Consider the following 25346-nt stretch of genomic DNA (forward strand, 5'->3'; position numbering starts at 1 on the left):
TGGGCACAATTCGGCGCTCTGCGGGCACTGGACAAGGATGTGCCAAGCAGAGGGCATGAGTCTGCTGTGGCAAACAGGCAGCTGCCACCCTGGGCACTGTGACACCCAATGCTTGGGGGGAGGGGAGGGCAGGGTGAGGCTCAGACTGTTGCCAGCTGGCCAAACCAACAACCAAACCAAGGGCAGGAGACAAGTGCCAGGGGTTTGACTACGTCCTCCATGAATGACCTGCCAGCCCAGACAGCCCCTGCCTTGCCAGGCTTGAAAGCCGCCCATTGTGGTCACGCCCCCTTCTCAGCTACTAAGGGCCTGTCTCAAGTCCCTTCCTTGCCAGAGCCAAGAGTGGGACCAGGAATGGCAGAGAAGCATGCTTCAGTGCGTGTGTATGTGGTGAGGGAAGGAGATGTGGGTTCCAAGCCTCTCACTATGCCACTGTCTGTTCTGCCAGGATGCAGGGCCGTGTGTCCAGAAACACTTGTTTTGGCCATTTGCTATTTCCTCCGTCCCATTTAGGTTTGGTGGGTCGACAGATGGATAGCCTGACCTTGAGGCCTTGGCACATCTCCCCTTCATTTAACATCTTCCTGGAAGTGGGTCCCTCCTGTAAGGCCTGGCACCTTCGGCCAACCAGGACCAGGGCTTGGCTAAACCCTAAGTGGTACGAGGTGGAAAATGGTGGCTCTCGAAAAATGCAAGCAGCCAGATTTTACACGTTACATTTACAGCTTGGGCAGAGGCTACTGACAGAGCAGCTTGTTGGTGCGGGGGACAGAGGCATACCATTTACTAACCCACATCATATTAGGCCAGCCCCGCCCCAGCCCACACCCCCAACAGAGCCTGGCATCCGCATGGGGCAGGGGAAGGAGGGCAAGAGGCCAGCTTCTCTGCTTTGACCTGTCTTCAGGGCTGACCGCCTTCTGTGGCAAGCAGGGAGCTCCCAGAAGTGTGTTTGCTAATCAGCGTCTTGTGAAATGCCCCCTAATGAAGCCTTGCAATGTGACCCCTCCCAGCGGGAGCTCCTGCCAGGGCTGAGGGAGCTCAATGCGGGAAAGCTATTCCCTTGCAACCTGCCAACTTGATTTGGCAAAGAGTTTATGGGTGCCTACCAGACACGTGGCACCCTGCACCTGCTTCTCCCCGCAGACACCCACACGCTCCTCTTCCATCAGACGAAGACCTGGCAGCCTCTGGAACACCAAAGACCTGGGTTCAAATGGTGCCTCCACCACGCCTTTGTATAGGCTCCTTAACCTCTCGGAGCCTCTCTTCTCAGCTGTGAAGTGGAAATAACACCCCCAATCCAGAAAAGAGGCTCGAGCAGATTAGATGAGATGACCACAGGGCAGCTGTAGGAGGCGTCCACAGCGATTAGGTTATGAGACATCTGTGTGTGTGCTTTTACCTTTTTAGATCAAACAAAGCTTTATTTCCACTTCTGCTCCCCCAGAGCCTCCTCTGTTTAAAAACCCTTCCCTGGGCTCCAGGGGAAGAACTAGTAGTGACACTCTCCTCTTGTCCCACCAGAGGGACAGCGGGGCTGTGCTGCAGAACAACAGGACTGGGTCACGCTCGCTCCCGCTCCTCGGGAAGCCCCCGCACCCTGCACAGCCCCCATGTGCCCCACTCTCAGCACTTGGTACTGAGGGACTGTCTCATCCCCGCAAGCAGAGGTGACTTCTGAGAGCAACAAGAGCACGCAGACCCTCTCACCCAGGGGCAGCTTGGTAGAGAGCCCTCGGGTGAACTAAAGGAAGAATGTCCTCCTCCCCTGCCTGCCCAGAAAAGGGAGAGGGGCTGCGACACAGGACCTGGACCCCCAGTGACACACTGCTCCATAGCAGGGGTGCAGGTGCCCCCGTGGGCAGGGTACGCTCTCTCCAGGTCTTCCTGGCCCCGCACTCCCAGCCTTGTATCCCGGGTGACAAGCGTCCTGTACTTGGGGAAACCTCACGGTGGAAGGCTAGCGCCAGGGCCCAGAAAACAATGATGGAGGGAGATGTGAAATGTGATAGGAGGAACCAATTGCAACAGATGATTCAGAAGGCAGAGTGGGCAGGACTGGGTGCTGATTGGATGGACATGGGGAAAGGAGTGGAGGAGACAGATGGGATTCTTACTTAACACATCGCTGGCCCTGCCCGGGGCCCGAGTCAGAAATGCAGGTTCCTGGGCCCCAGCCACAGAAATTCTGATTTGGGAGATCTGAGAGAGGACCTGGGAGCCTGCATTTAACAGTCACTCCAGGGGGACTCAGGTGCGGGATCTGTGTCACGCACGTACCCTAAGGGTCTCTGTGAGGCTGACGGAGCAGACGGGGCCATTAGCACAGTCAGCTGGCAGAGATGACACCTAGTGCTTTAGCAAAAGGCCTCGGACCAGCACTTCTCAGACTGTGCTGTGTGTAGAACCCTCATGGGGGGTCTTACTCAGAGGCAGATTTTGAATCGCAAGAGTGGAGGTGGAGCCCCAGGTTCTGAATTTCTAACAGGCTCCCAGGTGGTGCCCGCACTGCTGCTGGTCTGTGGATGACATTTTGAGAAGCCAGAGCCTTGGCAGATGTTCTCAGACTTCAGCGCACATCTGCATCACCTGGGGGTGGGGAGCTTGTTAACACAGACTGCTGCCTGCCCCCCAGCTCCAGCTTCTGACAGAGGACGTGTGGGGAGGGAACTGAGAAGGTGCCTTTCTAACAAGTTCTCAGGTGGTGCTGCTGGTCCCGGGACCGCACTGTGAGAAATAGTGACCTTGACGACAAGAAGTGAAACAGTACGAGGGCAGAATTAAGAAAATGCAGCCCACACCACCCCTACACAACACAGATACTGGTTTTGGCCAAAGTGCTATCACATTATTTATTAGTTTCTTAAGAGCTTTTTTCCCTATGATCTCTTGCTTCTCTGAAACAGTGGGTGCATAGGGAAAAAAGCCACCCCAGTGAACTGAGGGTTCTAGAAAGTTACATTCTAGCTGCACTGAAATAGTCTTCTGTTGAGCAAAATGGAGTCCTAAATACTTGATTTTCTCTTCACCCACACATGGTCCAGGAACACGCTGAATCGCTATGTAGCATTAAGGACGTGTGAGCCAATGGTGAGAACTTAACGCTGCCCCTGCACCCACCTTCGAGTCACGTGTGATGGCTGCTCGGGTGAAGGAGCTTCCTTCCTGGTCTTTACAAGATGGCAGACCCACCATGTCCCCATGTCATCGCTCACAGTCAGACTAAATGCCTCTCCCTCCTCCAAAACCATCCTGGGCTCTCCTGGGAACTGTGCTCACCCAGGACACACGCCCTGTGCCCGGGGCCACCGCTGGCACTTCTTGGTACTTCTGACCAAGTCTTATCCAGTATTTATGGCCATGTCTTCTCTAGGATATCTGTTTCCACTCAGACCTCCCCACAGCCTACAAGCAGCTTGAGGGCAGGACCTGCCTCTCACTCATCTTGATAGGCCCTCTTTCTCCAGAGACTATCTTTCCCCAAGCAGTCTTGTTTATAAATACTTCGAAGCTTCCGTATCCCACTTCCTGCTTTGGAAAATATAGAGACCTTCTCATATCCAAGAAACTTGTAATTAACTGTTGTCTGAACAAATACTCTATAAATCCTTTTCTCCTGCTGGGAGCAGCCAGAGCAAACAACCTTGTCTCAGCAAGTTGTCCCCATCTTGGAAGGAAGGCCCCTGGGTCAGGAGGGGGACCTCTGCTGCTGTGTGTGCTGGGGGCCTGTTGGGGGAGGGAAGAGGCCCCTCGACCTGCACTACTTCATGGTCCTCTGAAGCCAGCTCGGACCTGCAGACTTGGGGAGTTTGGCCACAGGCGGAGAAAACGGTAAGACACGAGGAAGGACTTCCAGTCTGAGAGCGCAGGCCGTGCAGGGTGGGTAAGGTCGGATGGGATGGGGACAAACAGTCAAGTAGCATTGAACCTGTCATCTGCCTGGTTCCACACTCATGTGAGTGGGGACATCCCCTCGGCCGGGGCCTCGCTGTCTATCCTTACTCCACCCCAACAATCAGTCATCAGGAAGATGCAGGTGACGGCAACCACAGTGGGCAGAGACATGGGTGGGGATGACAGGAGGGAAAAATGGGTGTGTGCTGCAAGGGCACAGGTGGCTAGGCCAGCCGAGACTCGATCCCCAGATCTCTGCGGGACAACTCATGGGAGTAGCTTTCAATATGTTTTCATCAAGACCCACAGTAAGAAATATATTTTACATCATGACCCAGTATATATACACAGAGAGTGCCCCAAAAATGCATACACATTTTAAGAAAGGAAAAAACTGTATCAAAGTTGCAATACTCAATCGATACTGATAACAAAAGATGAATACCAGTCATGTGTATACATGCTACATGTGATGCATTCCATCACGTGCTAGTCTCAACCTACTAACTTGACTTCACAACTCACCAGTGGGTCATAACCAGCCACTTGACACAATCTGCCCTGTTGTGTCTCAGTCACTTCAGAGGGCCTATCCAGGCTTTGGAATTCCAGCTCTGCACAGTGTTCCCACCTAACGGAGCACCTGCTGTATGCCGACACCGTGCGCGGTGCTGAGTGGAAGTGGGAAGCAGGGTGATTCCAGGTCGGACGAGAGGACATGGAGACCACCTCACACACAAAGACCGCAGGGCTGTCTGCACAAGGCCATCCCGTGCTACCAGATATGTGACCTAAGGGCATTGAGTCACTGGGGAGCAAGAACAGGCACCACCTCCCTGTGAGGGCATCAAAGGCAGAAGTGTCCCTGTCTCTCCCAGCCTACATGCCCTGCTGAGGTCCCGTCCCTTCTCTCCTCTCCCCACATTATGTCCCAGATTGCGGAGGAAGCTGAGCTGGTAGCACTATTCATAAAAACGATAATGGAGCTGACCTTAGCAGCTCCCAGGAGGTTTGCCCAGCCTCCAGTCTTCCTTCCTGGAGCCAGGCCAGAGGCGCGTCCTACGGAGGTCCCTCTAGAGTGAGTCTCCTGATATACTTGGGGCTTGTGTTCAGAGCTGCCTGTTCTCTACTTACCGAATTAAGCTTTAAAAGAACTCATGTATCTCACATTTATTTCTTGAAAAAAAGTTTCCAACATTCTCTGAGAGCTCTGAAGGAGAAAAATAAGGCTCATAAGGGGTCTTAAGCCGCTACTGCATTATCCCAATGAGATCCTGCAAGAGGTCAGCTACAACAGGCGCCACTGCAAAGCTACTTCCATAATAAAGGTCTGTGCAGCCCTCACCTCTTCATGATTACAGCCCTCCTCCTCCAAACAGGCTATGAAGGCTGTGGCCTGGCCTTTGGAAAATAGAGGGACCACCCCTTATCCCAGAATCTGTAATTAACTGAGAATTAGCAAACCACACAAGTAACGAGAAAGGATCAGGGAAAAGTAGAAAACAGAGACTCCAACAATAGCTCCATGTGCCCCTTCTCTCCCTCTAGAGGGGGATGGTAAGAACACCCAAGGCCTCCGCAGTGCAGCATACCCTGGGACTCTCCAGTGTCTTCAGGAGCTGCTGGGCACTTGGGGAAAACCAGGGACAGGGCCTGTCTCCAGCATCTCTATATCCTCCAGGCTTGGCCCAGGCAGCGCTGCAGGAGGCTCTGTCACAGCTTGAACTGATTGGGAAACAGCCCAGGGGCTTATGTCTCTTTTACCTGGCCAGGTGTGAGATAGGCCCTTGGCCATGAAGGCTAGGGGAATCTCTTAGAACCTCAGTTTCTATATCTGTCAAATGGGGACGAGTACCCTGTTGACCAGGGCCTGTGCATGAGCATTTCTGGTAAACTGTAAAACGCTTCCACGTGTAGAGTTAGTATTGTCACTGCAGAAAGGCAGAGCTATGCATATGAGAGAATGAGCCAAAATAGCCAATCTTTGCTCTGGGGGCTGTTGCTACTGAGCGATATTTTCAGCCTTGTGGGAGGGGATGAATAAGGGGATCATGCCACCCTGTACTGCCCGCTTTGGGCAAAGTCACTTCTTGTACTGCCTAGATACCCACTACCCTTGTTCCCCTGCCTGGGGAAAAGCCACCTTCGGGGGTGGTGGAGGGAGAGCCTCAATTTGAAAGCTGACAAGAAGCTGAGGTTCAGAGAAGTGATGTGAGTCTTCCCTAACCTCTCTGAGCCTCAGTTTACTCATCTATAAACAAATGGGCCCTGAGCCTCCTAGGTGAGCGGGTCCCACTTCTCACTCAGCCAGGCCAGAGTCCTGCTGGTAGCATCCCTAGGAGATGTGATGCTGACCACTGCACGAGGCCGGCTCTTCTCCATCAAGCAGCTCCAAACCACTAGAGCGCTCTTACTTTCACTCAAATGGCATAATGGCTGTGAAAGGGCTTCTGAAAATAAAAGCATAATTCAAGGGGGTTATTATTAACACCGCCAATATCAGAGACAACGTGAGAGGGTGAAATGGGGCTGGACATTGGCTTCCTGGTCACCAAGGCCGCTGAGGGGGTGGAGCCTGGGAGCCTGGGCAATGCTGGGTGCTCCCCGGGGAGATAAGACAGCCGACGAAGAGGCTGCTCAGGTCCTATGCGACGACGGAGAGGTACATAACCGCTGCAAAGGAGGAAAGGAACAATTCCCCCACCTCAGTGGACCCTGGCTTGCTGGGGGCTGCTGTCTGCAGAAGGCGCGCACCTCTGACCGAGAGCAGGAGACCCGCTGGCCCCCTCGGGGAAGCATATTTGTACTGGAAGGCACAGAGAGGGTGTTCCAAACATGTCTGTCTAGTGGCCCCTGTTTGCTAATAGTGAAGAGCTCACTGTAAAAAGCCAGGAAGGAAGAGCCAGGGACTCAGGTAGGAGGAAACGTGTAGAGGGTCCAAGCTAAAGAGTCTTAGAGGCAGCCTCGGCTAGCAGATGGAGATGCGGGACGGACAGCTTGTGGCCCAAGGGTGGCCCGGCTAGTTCAGGACTCACCATGGGGAAAGCAGAGGGCTGCTCCCTGCCAGGCGAAAAGCAAGTGTCCAGCCTCTCCCTGGCAGGTGGCAGGGCCTCATAGTCATGTTCCGGGCCCAGTGCCGTGTTCAGGCATCTCAGACCAGCGAGCCCAGCCCTGCCCTGATGTCTGTGAACGTCTGACTCCAGAGCCGCTGCCTTGTACCCTCTGAGCCTCACTCAGGAAAGTGAGCTCAGAGGAAGAAACTGCAGACAGAGGAAGGTGCAGGGGCCGGAGGGGCTGGGTCCACTCACCCACGATCTCGTTCTCCTCCAGATTGATGGTTTCCAGGGCAGGCAGGGTGGTGAGCTGCTCGGGGAAGTCGTGAAACTGATTCCTGGACAGGTCAATGGCCTTGAGGTGCTGCAGGGTGCTGATCTCGTTGGGGAGGCGGTGGAGGAAGTTGCCTTCCAGGTGGAGCTCTGCCATGGCGGGGGAGGAAGAGACGGAAGGGTGAGAAGCAACCTAGAAACACACTGCCAGCTGCCCAGGCCGAGAAGGCAGCAAGGAAGCCTCAGACCAAAAGGAAGTTCTCCCCACCCAGGACCCGATTCCATGTTTGTTTTTGCAAGAGGAGGGGTAACTCCCACTGCTGCCCAGGAGGTCATTTCCAGCAGGGCACCCTGCTTCCGGCTTTGGCATGGAAGGCTCTCCCAACAGAAGCCTGAGCCTGGACGATGGGTCAGGACGTGCTCCCTAAGACAAGGCCTCAACTCCAGTTCTTAATGGGACAGGTCAGGATGGGCAACGCCCCGGCTCCCCGTACCTGCAGCGCCCCACACCCCTCCATCTGAGGGACACCACTTCCCACTGCCCTCCTGCTCCAGGAGCCACCGGAGGCAGTCAAGTTCTTTCTATATCACGTGACCTTGCTCCCCAGCCCAGCCATAGCTGACCAGATACCTGTGCGGGGACCTGTGAGAGGAGGTGAGCTGGACTGGTGGGAGTCCCTCCATGGAACCTGGCTCCATGGCATGGAACCTGGCTCCATGGCAGTTCTGGGGTGGCGGGGGCTGAAGCAGAAATGCTGTGTTCTACAGAGAGAAGCTGGGGCACCGCCAGGGGCCCTGGGCAAGAGGAAGGGATGACGGGCAAAACCCAAGAGTCAATGTAGGGGGTAAGGGCGGTAGCATAATTCAGGGCTTAGGAGTGGGGGACCTGGGGCCTTACTGCTTGGGTTCAAACCCCAACTGTGCCACCTACCACTAAATCACTCAGATAGTTTTTCAGCCCCATTAGGTCTCAGTTTCCTCATCTGTAGAAAGGGACTACTAACAATACCTGCCTCATAGGGCTGTTGGCAGGTTACATTTGTTAACACGGATAAAGCAGTTGGATCAGTGCCTGGTACAGAGTAAGCATCCATACGGGGTATTGTTACTATTACCGCAAGGGCTGCTGTGAAGCTTACAAGTATGCAAAGGGCTTTGTACAATGTCCGGCGCACACTAGGTGCTCAGTACACACTAGGGAGGAACCTAAGGAAGGAGAAGCCAGCTGACAGCAGGAGAATGGGGGAGACAGAGAAGCAGAACCACCATGGGAGTCCCCCCCAGCGCCTCAGTTTCTGCTGGATTCCGGGCCTCATCCCCATGTGAGCTTACAGAGCCCCACCTTTGTTACATGACTCAGGTAAGCTTCCCCACCCTGTCTGACCTAAAGGAAACTGAGACCCACACATGCAAAGAAACCTGAAGAATGACCTCAGCTCTTCCCCGCAGTGGATGCTGGCTTCACAGGTCTGTGACCTGTGCAGTCACACAGGGTCCCAGGCTCAGAAGGGCCCTGAGCTTGGGGTTGAGTGTTCTGCGTTGCCAGCTTGAAAGTGTGTGGAAGAGAGACGATTCCATGACGTGACCACTGTCTGTCCCACAAGCTGGACCTGGGCCAGAACGGAGGTTGCTTTCTGCAAAGCCCCCTTAGAGACTGTCTGATCTTAATTGATGTTCATTCTGACATAAAGCCGCACCCCTCCCCTGCCTCCTGCTGTGTGCTGGTTCCTGGAACTGGCTGTTGTCCTGACCTGGTCAAGCACGTAGTCACTTCCCGCACCTGGCAGCATGTGCGATTCCTCCCCCTGCCCTGTGAATTCTTTGGCACTTGCCAAGAGGCCTGGGAATCCGTTTCATCTTGCAGCCACCCAAGACACGCCTCGTGCACAAGTTTCCCTTAATAAACTCTTTTAATTGCCACCATGGACTGGCCAGGCTCCTTCTTCAGTCTTTCCCTCCCTTTGCTTACAGAGGTAGATTTTCAGTCTTGGGGCTTGTCCCTGGGTCTGTGTGTATAACAAAGTCTTAATAATTTTACCCTGGAATCTTTATAAGTAGAGGGGGGGCCATGGAATCTCAGCTCACACCCCTGGTCCTGACTCCCACTGCCTCCCCAGGATGGGTTCTCAGCAGCCTGCTTTCCTGCCCCCTGGCACCCAGGACATGCTGGGCTCCCCCTCTTCACCCCTGCTCTGTAACTGCTGCAGCCCTCCATCACTGCAGGGGCCTGGGCACAGGGAGGGTCAGGGGGCACCTGTGTCCATGGTACCTCAGAGTGGAGCCCAGTGGCAGCTGTCCCCTGGTACTCCTTGCCCCTGGGCTGGCAGCACCCAGGTGTCTTGGGGGGCAACAGGTGGCGTCTTGGCAGGAGGGAGACTCTTGCTCACCCCTGCCCCAGGTACGGAGCTTCAACAATCCTTGGGCTACCTGGACGGACCGCTCATACCCCACCTGTGGCCAGCGCAAAGTGTGGTGGTCTAGCACGTGATAGGAACAGTCAGGACAGAGGGTACGTGCACATGTGCCCTTCATCATGGGGGGCGGCGGGGACCCCAGGCACTTGTCAGAGTCCACACTTTCTTCCTCCTTCCAACCTTCCTGAGTCTGGCTTGCGTTTGTCCTTCTGGCCCACTCGAAACGCGCCATGAAATCCAAATCGTATAATTTCATGACTTATGAGTTAAATGCTCTGCTATTTGCCTTTAAAACTGGCACTGTACAATATATAAAGACGAATGGTAAAATGTGTACTAATAATTTAGTTTTAATATTTTCCTTACCCAGAAGGACATTAAATAGCAAAGAGAAAAACACCATGACACACTGAGAGACTGCAGAGGAAAGGAAAAAGCTTTTCATGAACCTTTCACAGTACTTCTGCTTTGTGAACGAGGGTCCTGCAGTTTTATTTTGCACTGGACCCACCAGTTTTGTGCCGGCCCCCTCCTCCCTCTGCATCCTGGGGTGTGGGACATGAGCTGCTCTGAGGTCCCAACCGCCCCTTCCCAGGGTTCCGCAGAGAGCCCTCTGGCCCCCACACTGCATGCCCCCTGCTCCGCCACGCTGGGGCTCTCGCAAGTGGGAAATGTATCGGACTCAGTTTTGTTCCCACGTCCAGCCCCTTGAAGGACACCTTGTGGTCACTCGGGAAATATGTGATGTATGATGACTTTTCTGCACAGGCGGCAAACAGATAACGCAGGGGGCCTGTCTCTCATCCCCGGCTTGGGGACGTCCTGAACACAAGGCTTTATCAGCAGAACCACCGCTCACTCCACACAAAGCCAGGACACCGCCAGCAGCCGGGTTCTTAGTTAGCCACGCCTTAAACCAGAAAACGTCCCGGTCTAGATCACAGTTGTAAGGTCACGGTGTTGGAAGGGATGCTGGAGAAAAAGATGGCCTTTTATCAAACTATTTTGAGCCAGAGACGAATCACAGCCACTCAACACTGAGACGCCTCCAGACCTAGAGGTGGGTGTTAGAGCCTTGGGGAGCTTGCCTCGGGGTGCAGTCTGCTGGTCAGGACCAGCGGCGCCATGGGGGCTGACAAGAGGTGCTCTCGGAGGTCTCCCAGGCCTCCCAGCACGCTGCCTGGCAGCCAGCTCCCAACAGGGACCTTGAGGGGCATCCCTCCCTGGCGGGAGCCTCACTCGCCCCACTGTCTGTGCTGCTCAGGCAGGAACATTCTGCCATCAGTCAGCTGAGGTGGTGGAGAAGGTGAGCACAGGAAGGCTCGGCCCTGCGTCCTGGAGACGGGAACCAAGGGTCACGACCAGGCTGGGAAGCCTCAGCCTTGCTCAGGGTAGCATTTGGGATCATTCCCAGGGCTGGCTGAGGGATGACACCCCTGAACACAGGTACCCGGAATGACCAGAGAGGCTTTCGTTCCTGCAGTGCAAACAGGCTTGCCTTGCAGGTGGGCAGGTGCTCACCACTCATGTTCAGGTTCAGGGGAATCGTGCTGAGGGTGGGGAGTGGATGTGTAGGTGGCCCTGTGCCCGGCTTCAAAGTCCCCTAGATAAGGAGCCCAGGCCGAAGAGGGCTCTTACCAACTAGTAACTGATGTCATCCAGGACATAGTCCTACCCGTCTCCCACACATCAATGAAGGGCGCTCCCGAGTCCTCGGGGGAGAGGGCTGGGGGTATGGGTACAGCTGAGTGTCAGCGTCTGACAAGCCTCCCCGGGGTGACACACCGACCCCGACTCTCATCTCCCCACTCCCAGCAACGCCCTGGGCTGGGTCCAGGAAAGATGTTAGAACAAGTCAAGGTGGGATGGACTCCAAGGATAACACCTGAAGCCACGTTACAAGCTAGGACCCACGGCCAGACCAGCAGCCCCTCAAGGGCCGGGAGCAACACGGTTCACCCTGTACTGTGTGTGCCTAGCCCAAAGCCTGACACAGTGAGGGTGCTCAGGAAAAGACTGGCTGAATGAACAAACAAATGAATGCAGGGAAAAATGGATTGCCACAGGCTTACTTGACCACAAACACCCCAAGTTGTCCCTGCTGTTCCCAGGCCTGGCACATGGCTAATGGAGCTATGCCGTGGAACGTGCCCTCTGATCCTCAGCTGCCAAGACCACTCCCTCACACAGCATGTTTAATTAAAAAGTGCAAGCCAAACAAGTCATTCCTGTCTCCAGAAATGTTTGCTCAAGAACCACTCTGAACAGCAGGCTCTTCTTCCTACGCTCTTTTGATCCTCATGCCTTTCTGGTTTGATTCCATCTGGTCAGACCCCATTCTGGACAAGGGCATTACTCACGCCCGTCTAATTACAGACTAGTTACTCACTAGGTGATCCACCCCACAGGTACAACAGGTCCTCTTGACAAACAGCCTGGACTCCTCAGGTCAGTGATCTCGGGAGGAGCAGGCTGACTGGACATGACTATACAAATGGCCTGTTACGTAACAACAAACACAGCAAAACCTCGAGAGCGCTCCCCACACTCTGGTGCCCTCTTCTCAGTGTTTGCCATGTTTTACCTCAAGTTAATCCTTATGACAATAAGGTGTAGAACGGATTCCATTTCACAGATCAGGACTTCAGAAGTGGCAGAGCCAGTTTCTGACCCCAGGCCAGTCTGGCTCCAGGGTCCATGCTGTTCTCCACTCCACTTACTGACTCTCAACACGCTGACATATGAAGTCAGACAATTCAGTTTGGAAACTCATCCTAGAAAAAGTGCTACATCCCTCATTGCTGAATATCACTACGGTCACCTTCGAAGTACTCCCCTTGGGAAGCTATGCACCGACGCCGGTGCCTAGTCCACCCTTCAAAGCAATTTTGGAACTCTTTTTCTGGAATGGCCGTCAGAGCTGTCGCCGTATTACCTTTGATGTCCAGAATGTCATCAAAATGTCTTCCTCCCTTTCTTTTTTTTTTTCGTTAAATTAAAGTTTATTGGGGCGACAATTGTTAAAAAAGTTACATAGATTTCAGGTGTACAATTCTGTAATTCATTCTCTATATCTCACATTGTGTGTTCACCACCCAGAGTCAGTTACCTTTGCATCACCACATATTAGACCCCGTTTACTCTCTTCTAGAGCCCTGCTCCCCCCTTCCCCCTTACCCTCTGGTAACCCCAAACTATTGTCTGTGTCTGTGAGTTTTTGTTCTTTCAGTTGTTTGTCTTGTTCTTTTGTTGTTTTCGGTTTATATACCATATATCAGTGAAATCATACGGTTCTCAACTTTTTCTGTCTGAAAATGTCTTCCTTTCAATATTTCCTGTATCTTTGGGTATAGAAAGAAGTCAGTGGGGGCCAGATCAGGTAAGTAGGGAGGGTGTTCCAATACAGTTATTTGTTTACTGGCTAAAAGATCCTTCGCAGACAGTGCCATGTGAGCTGGTGCATTGTCGTGATGCAAGAGCCATGAATTGTTGGCAAAAAGTTTAGGTCGTCTAACTTTTCCATGCAGCCTTTTCAGCACTTCCTTCTTTTTTTTTTTTTTTTTTTTTTGTAAAGATTTTATTGGGGAAGGGGAACAGGACTTTATTGGGGAACAGTGTGTACTTCCAGGACTTTTTTCCAAGTCAAGTTGTTGTCCTTTCAGTCTTAGTTGTGGAGGGCGCAGCTCAGCTCCAGGTCCAGTTGCCGTTGCTAGTTGCAGGGGGCGCGGCCCACCATCCCTTGCAGGAGTCGAACCGGTAACCTTGAGTTTGAGAGGGCGCGCTCCAGCCAACTGAGCCATCCGGGAGCTCAGAGGCAGCTCAGCGGCAGCTCAGCTCAAGGTGCCGTGTTCAATCTTAGTTGCCGGGGGCACAGTCCACCATCCCTTGTGGGACTCAAGGAATTGAACCGGCAACCTTGTGGTTGAGAGCCCACTGGCCCATGTGGGAATCGAACCGGCAGCCTTCAGAGTTAGGAGCACGGAACTCCAACTGCCTGAGCCACCGGGCCGGCCCCAGCACTTCCAAATAGTAAACTTGGTTAGCTGTGTGTCCAGTTCGTACAAATTCATAATGAATAATCCCTCTGATATCAAAAAAGGTTAGCAACATTTTTGCAACAAGTTGGCAAACTTAATTGTCAGACCTCATAGTCTATGATTACAGTTTTGTTTTTGTTAAAACAATATCCATCCATCCATCCATCTGTATGTATATATTCACACACACACACACACACACACACACACACACACACACACACACAAATGCATACCAAACAACGTTGGTTGTCTCTAGGGGTGGAAATGCTTGGAATTTCCACTTTTCTATGTTCTATATTTTTGTGACGTCTATATTTTTACAATGAGCACATACTGCTTTTGTAAGCAGAAAATGCATTTAAAGTTCAACTGTATCAGTCAGAACAGGCCAATTTTGCATCAGAAAAAAATAATCCCAAATCTCAGTGGCTTTAAACAACAAAATCCTATAGTTGCCGTTAGGATAGCGTCTGGTTTCTCTGACAGTTATCAGTACTGTTCACGTGCCTGAGTGCTGGGCTATCTGCCGCCTTCAGTAGACACTGAGGACTGGGCCATGACTTTTCTTGAGAAAAGAGTTCCAGCACAAACAAGACCCCAGAGATCTACACACAGTGAGGGGAAAATATTAAAACAGTGATAACAAATATCTCCCGTGGTGATAACAAATTTCAGCAACAACATCTCATTTGAAGCAGCGCACCTTTCTGAAGTTTCTCTTAAAATAAACCAGCTGCAAACATTATTCGAGGTAACTAACCAAGTGGCCTTATGTACGAGTATCTACTCTTTTGAGACCTGCTTTTTGCACTCAACAGAGCTTAGGCAGCTTTCTAAGTCATTTCTTGGTGTCTCCCTCTCTGGAGGTCACTGCTCTAAAGAAGAAAAGACTAGTGGGTACAAAATCACCGCCCTGCCCTGACCCAGCTTTACGTTCCCCCGGGAGGCTGCTCTATGAAGTCCGGCCTTTCTTCAGTGACAAGCTCTAAGAAAAAGCTCAGCTGCAAGGAGAAGGGTCTGGCTCTGCCTGAAAGGTGACCTTTCCCCCAGCTCAGAAGCTTTTCTGAAAAGCAAAAGGCACAGGGGGAGCGGTGGCTGGGTAAGCAGGGCTCCAGGCCTTTGGGTTCAGCTCCTTAACTGCATTAGGGTAATCAAAGGGGCTGCACTGAAATTGGGGAAGAAGAGGAGGCTTTCCATTATGAGCTTCAAAGGGGGCCCAGATCTGCTCTGGAGAAGCAGTGTCAGCCCACGCCAGTGAACCAAGCTCCTGCATTAAGAAAGTGTTGAAGCGCTGGACTTGCATGGGGGAGGGTTTTCAGAAAAGAACTCTTCTACCGGATACCAAAAGTTTAGCTCACTGGGTATGAGGCTTTTAACAAAAAGTGACAATGACAACTAATATCTATGGAGCACTACTACGTTCCAGGTCGTGCTCCCCTTATTCTAGGGGTTTACATGCAATCGTCATTTTATTATAACCCACTCCCCCCAATTTAAAGAGAGATGAAATAACTTGTCCAAGGTCACACAAAAGCCAACTTCTCCCCAAGATATTCGACTTTCCTCTCCCAACCCCCAAACCAGGATATGACCCCCAGCCAAACTCCCCAAGGTAAGTGGGCCGCTCCGGCACCCAGCATTTTCCAGTACTGCGTCCCCAATCCCTGTGGCACCTGTTCTCAGAGGAGATACTCAGCAAATCCCAGCTTATTTAGTGCTGGATGACAGAAGGCCTGGTTCTGGCCTAACTCATTCCCTGTCCCTGGGCCCATCCTCCCTCGGGATGCCCTCATCAGAAGGTCTTCCCCGCCCACCCACAGAAGGGCTGTGAGGACGAGCTGAGAGAGTACTGAGAGGCAGAATGTGCTACACAAAACAGATACTTATTAGTCACCTACTGCACATTCAGCCCTGGACTTGAACGTGATAAGAATCATCTCTGAAAAGTAAAAACACTCAAAAAAAAAAAAAAAGAAAAAGAAAGAAGAAAAGAAAAAGAAAGAAAAAAGAAAAATAAAAGTACTCAATAAACTATTTCTGTTAGGAAGGTACAAGATGAGACTTAATTCTTGAATTACGGAGAATTTTGTGGACACAAAACTGAAAGCTAACAGTAACGGCAGGAATCAAAAGGGAAACTGAAAGAGAAGGTGGGTGCAGCTGGACACACGACTTGCGGGGGAAATCAGTCAGACACAGTGATACGGAAACAGCCTGCACTCGCTCACTCACCACCTGTTACTCAGCACCGAACACTGGGCAGGCCTGCGTGACTATGGGGAAATCATGGTGAATAGTGGATCTCTACCTTAACAAGTTTACACACTAGTGGGGAGAGAAAGTCATAAACCAGAAAAACAAATAAATAAGATGATTTCAGGTGGCTAGGAAGGCATTTAAGGTCAGAGTGAAGGATGAGACAGAACTAGTTGTGCAAAGAGCCCAGAAGAAGCTCGCTATCAGAGGGAATAACAAGTACAAAGGCCCTGAGGTAGGAAAGAACTGGGCACAGCCAAGGAGTAGAGAAGAGGTCAGTGTGCCTGGAGTCGGGAGTGAGAGAGGAAACGTAGCAGAGACGAGGCTGGAACCCGGTTATACAGGGCCTCAGAGACTTTGGGAAGATAGTGGATTTACTCTAAGTGAGACAGGAAACCAAAGAAAGCATTTTGAGGATGAGCATGCATGGCCTCGTATGTTTTGCGTTGATCTTGTATCCTGGGAACCTGTTGAACTTGTTTATTAGTTCTAGGAGGTTTTTTTTTGGTTTTGTTCTGTAGATTCCTTGTTTTCCATGTAGACAATCACGTCATCTGCAAATAGGGACTATTTGATTTCTTCATTTCCCATCTATATGTCCTTTATTTCGTTTTCTTGTCTTACTGCAGTGATTAGAACTTTCCAAATTAGAGCAGACATTGTTACTTATTCTCCATCTTACAGGGAAAATCTTTTATCATTAAGTCTGCGGTTAGGTATAGGATTTTCATAAATGTTCTTTACCAAACTGAGGTATTCCTAGTTTGTTGAGTGTTCTTTTTTCTTTTTTTTTTATCACGAATGGTTATTGAAGTTTGTCAAATGCTTTCTTTTTTGTCAACAGATATGATTGTATGATTCTTCCTCTTTAGCCTTTGCTATAATAGATTACACTGATTAATTTCCAAATGTTGAACCAGACTTGTATATCGGAAAAGACTGGTAAGTCCCACTTGGTCATGGGTTATAATTCTTTTCACACGTTGCTGGGTTTGATTGCTAATATTTTGCTGAAAGTTTTTGTGTCCTTAGTTCATATGAGATATTGGTCTGTAGTTTTCCTTTTCTTCTTTTTCCCCCACTTTGGTACTGTTTTATCTGGATTTGAAATCAAAGTAATACTGGCTTTGCAGCATGGGCTGGAAAGCGTGTCCTTCTCTTCTAGTTTCTGAAAGACACTGTGTACAATTGATGTTCCTTCTTGTTTAAAAGGTTGGTAGAATTCTCCAGTGACATCATCTGGGCCTAGAGATTTCTTATTTGGGGTCTTTGCATTTACGAATTCAATTTCTTTAATGGTTATAGGATGATTCAGAATATCTATTTCAACTTGGTTGAGTTTTGGCAGTTTCTGGTTTTCAAAGAACGGGTCCATTTCCTCTAAGTCGTCAAATTTATGACTGCAGAGTCGTTTATAATAGACCTGGTGGGTTTTGAGTGTCAATCAAACCTCAAAGCCCCTCACCAGGGGAGGGCAAAGACGGCAGGGGATGCTTGCCATCGCTGGGGTCACAACACATTCTTTCTCATTCTGAGGGTCACAACAATGCCCAGGGTCTCTCCACCTTCTCTCTGAGACAGAGAGGGCAGAGGTCCTCTGGTCCCAGGGGCGACATTGGGGGCTCCACGTGTTTCTTCCTGCTCTCTTACACCAGAGTCTAGAGTCTAGAGCCTGGACTCCCAGGGGCTCTGGGAGGACCCTACTCCATCCTACTCCCAGGACTGTCCCCAGCGTGACAGCAGGCTGTCATGAGATTCCCTTACTTATTGTCTTTACTAAACTGTGGTTTCCGGTGTCTGTCAAATGGACTTCTCCTTCCCCAAGTTCTCCTTATTACTTCCGCACCATCCTTATCTTGGACAACGGCCAAAGCTGCGTCAGAGGCCTTAGACTGACCCCAGAGGAGAGAGGCAGGCCTGCTGCTTCCATTCAGGGACACAGGAGGCTGTCCTGCAGTAATTAGGCAGCCAGGTAGTGAGCAAATGTGCCAGCTCCAAAAATACTGCCCCCTGAGGATCAGTCTGCGCTTTGGCCGCCACCCCCACATCAACGAGCAATCATGTTCCTGCCTGCAAGGGCCCCCTGCATGGCAGAGTCCGTGGGTCACGTAGGGCACTAAGTGTCTTTCAAATGGCCCATGCTCAGCACAAAGACAGCTGCTGCCCACAGGGGACAGAAGGGCAAGAAGACAGGAGTGATGTTTCTATAAGCCACCCCCACTCCCTGGGTGGAGAGAGGGAAGGGGTGAGGAAATTCTTCTAACAGGGTCTCTAACAAATTAACATGCAGTGATAGCCATTCTGCCACCACGCAAAGAATAAGACAGCTGTCATTGTCCCAACACGGACCAATTTCAAAAATGTACTGCTAAGTGAAAAAGGCAAGTTGCAAACCAGTGCACACCCTGTACTCCCATTTGTAGTTACAAAGGCGCTCTGGGTCTCGCCCCACAGTCCCAACCCCCTTTCTCACTAAGTGACCTCAGGCAAGTTACGTATGCTCTCTCGGCCCCAGTTTCCTCATCCAAAAAAGGAGAGATAACATCAGTACTAACCTTACAAAATTGTAAATGTTTAAATAATGTTATACTTGCAAAGCACTTACAAAAGTGCCTGCCCAGGGTGGTACACGGTTAATACCACTGACAGCGAATACATTGATGTTCACACTGGCATGGAATAAATATCTCAAAGCTGGTACTGGTCGTTGCCTCTGGGCAGGTGAATGGGATATCTGGGGACAGGCGTAAGAGGAAGACGTACTTTTCCCTATTAGCCTTTCCAACCCTTGGTTGTACTGTGTGCACCTACTGCATGTTCAAAACCAAATAATAGGAACCTGTTTTCACGTGAAGCTTAGAGCTTTATAACCACTAGAGAAACGCACAGGAAGTGGGTAAGAAGGGCAGAGGGGAGATGGAAACTCTTCTAAACCTCACAGCCAGGAGCCAAGATGGACACGTAAAGCTCAGAACAGGGAAATGAAGGGAAACTGTGAAGTCCCACTGCACACGGGGGCTGAGAAATGTTAGCCGGGGCCCTGGAGGACTGAGACGTCCAAGTTCCTGTCCCAGTGCTCCAGGTGTGCGTCCGTGTCCCGGGCCAGGTGGGCAGAGGGGCCCCCAGGATCTGCTGATTTCCACAGTTGGCAAGATGCAGGATGGAGGCCATGTTCTCCTGCTTGTGTGGCTGAAGTACCCTCCCGTCTGCCTCCAACTCCCCTCCAAGGGGATCTATTTCATTTACTCCCATCACTTCCCCCCCCAAAATAAGAATATACAAATAAAGATAACAAATGAATAGCACGTGAGCTTTATACACTTCCTGTGAAGTAATATTGCTATGCCCATCTTAGGATGAGAAAGTGGAAGCTCAGAGTGGTCCAAGAATTACGGAGCTAATAAGTGGCAGAGAGCATCAGTCAGGGCCCTACCCAGAAACAGATGACAAGGTCACACAGTCTGGAAATGCCAGGGCCAGGTGTTCAGACCCCAAGGATAAATTATTTCCTCATAGTTCCTAGCACAGTGGCTGGTAAACAGCGGGCACTTGAGAGCTGAGCAAATAAGGAATGATAAAATCCCCATCCATTCGTGGTCCAGCTAATAAACTAAGAAAGCCACGGTGCAGGCTGTTTCTAGCAACAGCTCCCATCCCGATGGCTTTTGCAGTGGGCCCACACTGGACCCACCCACTCAATCCAGACTCTCTCTCCATCTCAAGGTCCATCACTTCATCACAGCTGCAAAGTCTCTCTTGCCATGTACGGTAACACAGTCACAGGTTCCAAGAATCAGGACATCTCTGAGAGGTCATGGCTCTGCTGACCACGTGATGGGAAGTTATTCATTCCCTCACTGAGGAGGTGAACACTCCGTGCCAGGTAGCAGGTCGGGCAGCACTGGGGCTACAGCTGCTCCCAGGGCTACGCCTGGGTTAACCGATTTAGTCTTCGCGAGAGCCCTACGGGGTAGAGACTGTCACCGGTATTATTCCATTATACCAAGGGGGAAACTGAGGCGCAGAGCAGCTAAACGACCTGCTCGTCGTTACGGAGCTAATAAGTGGCAGAGAGAATCAGTCAGGGCCCTACCCAGAAACAGATGACACCCTCAAATGAGGGTAATTCAAGGGGTGGAGGTTGTTTGCAACAAAGTATTTACAAAGATGTGGGAGGCTGTAGGGGAACCTCAAGGGATCCTGCAGTAACCTAGGGTTAAAAGCAGGGAGCTGTCACCTCCCAGAGGACACCTGGAAGGAGACGTGTGTAGAGGCTGCCTCAAGAGAAGTGACCTCCACACCAGAGGCACAGCCAGCCCGAGGTGGACCTCACAGGGAGGTGGCCAGGACAGTAAATTCACCGATCCAATTCTCCTCCCTTCCCCTGATCTCCTGCTGGGGCTCCCCACTGGCTGCACCCAAACCACAGCCCAGGATGATAGAGAGCTAGGATCAGCAAGGAGAGTGGATCCCAAGGGCAAAGGGAAGATGTCGCGCCCCAGCACTGGGCTAGAACTCGGCGTCTGTGCTTTAAACACCAAACGACCCGGCCTCCCATCTTGTGGGTCCTGGTTCAGCCTGACCACAGGGAGGGATGGTCTTCTCCTCCTGGCAGGTCCCAGGCTCAGGGTGACATCAGTGCTTGACAACTTCATGGTGTATATTGACAGGCTTGAAATGCTCGTGTCCACTGGCCTTGTGGTCCTATCGCTGGGATTCTATCCAAAGGATGCTAAAGGCCATGACACTTGGGTTCCTTTAATTCTCTGCTAGGGAGTGCTGACCCACAGCCCACAAGCATATATGCAGGGATCACTAACAGCTTGGCCTGTGCCCTACTGAGCTCAGCCAGGTAACCCGAGGCCAGATATCCTCGAGGACTGATGGCAAAAACTGATGCAAAAGGCCACAGCCTTCTCACTGCCTCGCCATCGGGTAGGGTCCCTTGGTCATCAGAACTGGGAGCTGCCCGCGTGGATAACTCAGGTGAGATGGATCCTCCCAGATCGGGCTATTCCAGTGGCGGGCTTTGCTGAGGGACCCATCCAATGCGTGTCCGACAGAGTAGATCTGCCTGATCCCAGATTAAAACCAAGACCTCAGCATCCAACTGACCGCTGCCAAGCCTCACTGTCTGCCCGCTTTCCCAGCACTGGATCCCCTCGCCTCTCCCCCTTCAGCTGCGAAGTGCCATCAGCTAAAGAAAAGTAACCCAGTGGGCTGAAGCAAAGTAGGAAGTAGGGGGAAAACATAGGACTTTAAGTAAATGTCTGCTGCGTCACCCTGCACATTATGAGGTGGTTGCCTGCTTACACATCTGCCCCCACTGGGAGACTGTGGGCTCCTCAGGTCTCAGTTGTCTTATCCGTCCCAAACATTGGACGCCATGAGGATTAAATGAGATGACGCATGGAAAACCCTCAGCCTGGTGCCGGGAGGGCGAGGTGCCCAGTGGACCTGGGCTCTCCTGTGACTGCTCACCTGTTCATGCCCATGGCCGAGCCCAGAAGAGGGGAACAGCTGAAGCGAGTTGAAAGGCAGGCTGTGAGAAACGGAATATTCACACAGACAACGGTCAGACCAACTATGAAAATAGAACTCTGACCCATAACCTGTACAGGAAACCAACACATTAGGTCCAGTAACCAGCCCAGGAAGTATCTGCTGCAAGTCAGACTTGTAGGAAGTCAGACTGCTATCTCTGCTGACAGCCTGGGAAGCCAAACAAAACCCCCCAAAACAATTGACCCCAAGTGGCTAGGACTTTATTACTGACAGTTTTCCTCCATGTTGTCCCTACTTCCAACGTAGCATCAACCAGAGAAAGCCAAATATGCACCCTAACCAATCACACAGATGTCCCAGTGCTAGCTGGCCTGCCTCCAGCTCCCCAGGCCAATGGCCTCCAGTCAGCGTACCCTGGACACCTCCCTCATCCACTATAAAGCTTTCCCACTTCTCTGCCTGCCTGTAAGTCTTTGCCAAATGCAAGGACAGTGGCTGACTTCCTTGCTAGAGCAGCTCTGAACAAACAGCCCCTGTCAGTTTTCATTTGGGTGGTCTTTGTCGTTTCCCACAACACCTCTGGCCTGGCAGGCTCAGGACACGCCCAGTAAAACAAGCTGAATGACTTGCATCAAGAGGAAGTGGGGAGATGGGAACACAGGAGAAGAGGGAGCCACAGCCGGACACTGGGACCCACCTGCCCTTTTGACTGATTCCATTTGTGCCATCGTCCTTCTCAGGCCTTGCTTTTTCCTGCCATAACATGGAAGAAGAACATCAAGGGGATGGAATCATTGAAAGATGACCCAGCTCTGAGGATCCCATGAGCCTTGCAGAAGACAGTCCCCAGGGCACTCATAGGAGACGCCCCGGCAGTCCGGGAATGTGCAGATGGCTCTCTCCCCAGCACCACGGCAGCCCGCCTCCTCTGTCAAGAACTCCGAGGAGAACGAGATCGCTGCCAGGCTGTAAGGATCCCAACAGAGCCTCTTCAAACCTCCTTTTCCCACATAAAAGGAGAGGGTTTTCTGTTTGACATAGAAACTACAACAAAGGCTGGGGCCCAGAGCCACGTCTGTGGAAGCCAGGTAGGTCCCCAGCTCCAGCCCCCTCCCTGCCCCTGGTCACCATCTCTGTGCAGTCGAGTTACTGGGCACACAACAGCCCGCCCTTTGTCATCTGAGGTGCGTGGGGGCATGAGGAACCACCGGCAGCGAAGGAGCTCAAACTGCATCCTGCTACAGACTTCGGAACCGAAGGGTATTATGATAAGTACATTTCCACAGGCGAGGCATGAATGCGTGGCGCTCTAAGCACATTTCTCTGGCACTTGTCTTGGGGTCCCTGGAGAGGGCCTGCTTACTCATCCCACAAGGCACTGCTAAATCTGAGTCCTTTGAAAGCCCCTGCTTCCACACCCACCCCCCTGCCCACCCCGCTCTCGGGAAGCATCCATTCCTTTTCCCAGCAGTCCGCACATTTTGGCCACACGAGTAACACAGCACTTGGACTCTGTTCTGCAACCCTGGGCTCCTTCGGGGAGAGGCTTGGTCTATGGGCCTTTGTTTCTGGGCCTCCAGACACGGGTCTGGAACATGGCAGGTACTGAAGGGAAGGTTGAATAAAGGAAAGCACAAATTAACCCTCCTTTTACCCAAAGGAAGTCCCCCTGCCTGGTGTGTCCCTCCCAGGGGCCCCAACCAACCTCCACCATCCATTTTCTATCTTTCTATCCTCCTCTGGAAAGTAAGCACCCCATTCCAATTGGCTGGATGCGGTTCTGGGGGACCCTCGGTCTAAATACAGGTGGCCTAGAAAGGCGGTCCTGGCCTGTGAAGTAGGCAACCAGGGCATACTGCTCTGAGACCCGGCACAAGTCCCTTCTCTCCCTGACCTTCCTTCTCCATCCAAGAAATAAGTTGGCAGAGGTAGCTCTAATATTTTATGGGAGATTCTCCCAACTGCTGACCCACGGCCTAAATCCAGTGTTTTACCACTTGGATATTATGTAAAAACGAGTAAAATTCACATAAAAATCCCTATTTCCAGCTTCTATTGAATAAAACCATCAGGACAATCTTGTAGCACATCTGCCAGGGCACGTAGCGGTTTGCCACCGTCCCCGTCGCTCTCTTGTACAGGCCCGATGTGACTCACTCTATGCTTACAGGCTAGGCTCAGGCATTTGTGCTTCTCGCCCCTGAACTATGGTCTCCACCCTGGCTGCTGGCACTTTAGAATGACTAGTGGGTTTTAACAGACTCCTAGGCCCAGGCCCCGACATTCTGATTCAGCTGGTCTTGGGGTAGAGCTGAGGCAACTGTGTTTGTAGAGAAGCTCCTCAGATGATTCTAGTTGGAGCTAGGGCTGAGAGCGGCGGGTCCAAAGGGGATGCTGGTTGTGAGGACCCATCTCACTGGTGTACAGAAGCAGTCACAAGAAAAGGAAGGGCAGGAAAGCAGGCCAGGGTACAAGTGCCCACAGGCGTCTTTGGGGAGACAAGTCTTACCCCCTACTCCCAGGCATAAGTACTTCAGCATAAGTCGTTTTAGGCACAAAGGCAATGAACTCCGTGAGGTTCACTCAGAAATGACTACACAGACCAGTCCTGCCTCCCTGCCCGTGTATGGGTACCCAGCCAGTGCTCTTTCCAGGTCTTGCCTGTAGCTCCCACCTGAGGTGTAAAAGCTGCTTCTTGTCCCTGGACCAGATTTGCCAATTCACGCCTCCCTCTCCCCTCTGGGCTCTGCTCAATGCCCACACCTCCTCCAGGAAGCCAAAAATCAGTTGTATGAGATATGCTTCCTCGAGTTCCTCCTGTTCCATCGGCATTTTAGATATTGGTTTCTCTAAAAAGGCTCTTAGAGCCTTTTCATGCTCCTTTCAGATACCAAATTCCAGAAGGCAGGAAGGCGCCTCCTGTGCTCTCCCCAACTCTCCGGCCCCACCATTTTGCAAACACATGTCAAATGCCCAGGTCACAGCTCCATCACACGTGTCGTTGAGTGGCCCTGGACTCTCGCAGAAGAACGGAGGGACTACTCTGTAGACTGGGGGATGGCACTACAGAGGCCACTGCATCCTGCTTGTCCATCTGGAGGAGCCATGTCAAAAGAATCCATAAGGCCCACCTGCTGGCCTCCTGCCCATCTCCCTGCGAAGCACCCTCGTCCACTTGCTGTGTGTGTACCCTGCGGAGGAAACACTCCTGGTATCTATCACTCCTGAAGTGAGAAAGCAGCACAGGAAAACAAAGATAGATTGGGGGACTTGTTCAAGTCCAGAGAGAAACAACTATCCCTGGGCCTCAGGACCCTAAACATCCTGCTGGTCTGTTCGGAACAAGAAAATCACTCCAGAACCCACACCCTGGACCATTAGTCAATATGACTCATAGCCAGCTAGAGGCAGGAATGACAGAGATTTCCAGGCTGCAGTTAGGACACAGGCCCATTCTCAAAGGTTCCCCTTGGGAATAATTTCCCGGGTCCAGCTGACCAGGGACTGGCCCTGGGTGCACGCCTGCAGGATGAGGGCTAGCTATGCCGGACCCCCGGCGTGAACTAAGCAGAGCCTACCTCGGAGCTGACAGAACGTGGTCATGAACTTGCTGGTGAGGGACTTGAGCTCATTGTTGGCCAGTGTGATGAGGTGGATCTGGTCGGTGACATTCCGCAGGACCTTGTAGATGCCGATGGGGAAAGAAACCAGCTTGCATTCAGCCAGATCTGCAGCCAAAGAACAAAGACAGACCAGAGTTAGGGGCCACAGCTGCCCAAGGACTTGTCTCAAACCACACGGCCCCGACCCAGTCTCCCTTCCCAGCCTTCTTGCTCTCCTGCCTACCTCCCCCGCTGTGCCAGCTCCAAACCCTGCCCTCCCTCTTCCAAGAGCTTTCATCACCACGA

General features: G+C 51.8%; 1 protein-coding gene across 4 annotated transcripts in view; it reads right to left on the reverse strand.

Annotated features, from left to right (window-relative positions):
* LRRC20 (leucine rich repeat containing 20) overlaps positions 1 to 25346 on the reverse strand; it is an 88703-nt gene that overhangs the window by 14484 nt on the left and 48873 nt on the right. For all 4 annotated transcript variants that reach the window (XM_033131223.1, XM_033131221.1, XM_033131222.1 and 1 more), the window contains 2 exons: positions 25017 to 25166; positions 7206 to 7373 (listed from right to left, as the gene is read on the reverse strand). In XM_033131223.1, coding sequence (XP_032987114.1) covers positions 7206 to 7373; positions 25017 to 25166 — 318 coding nt within the window. The remainder of the gene's footprint in view (positions 1 to 7205; positions 7374 to 25016; positions 25167 to 25346) is intronic.

Source organism: Rhinolophus ferrumequinum, chromosome 16 (assembly GCF_004115265.2).
Source record: "Rhinolophus ferrumequinum isolate MPI-CBG mRhiFer1 chromosome 16, mRhiFer1_v1.p, whole genome shotgun sequence".
NCBI classification, from domain to species: domain Eukaryota; kingdom Metazoa; phylum Chordata; class Mammalia; order Chiroptera; family Rhinolophidae; genus Rhinolophus; species Rhinolophus ferrumequinum.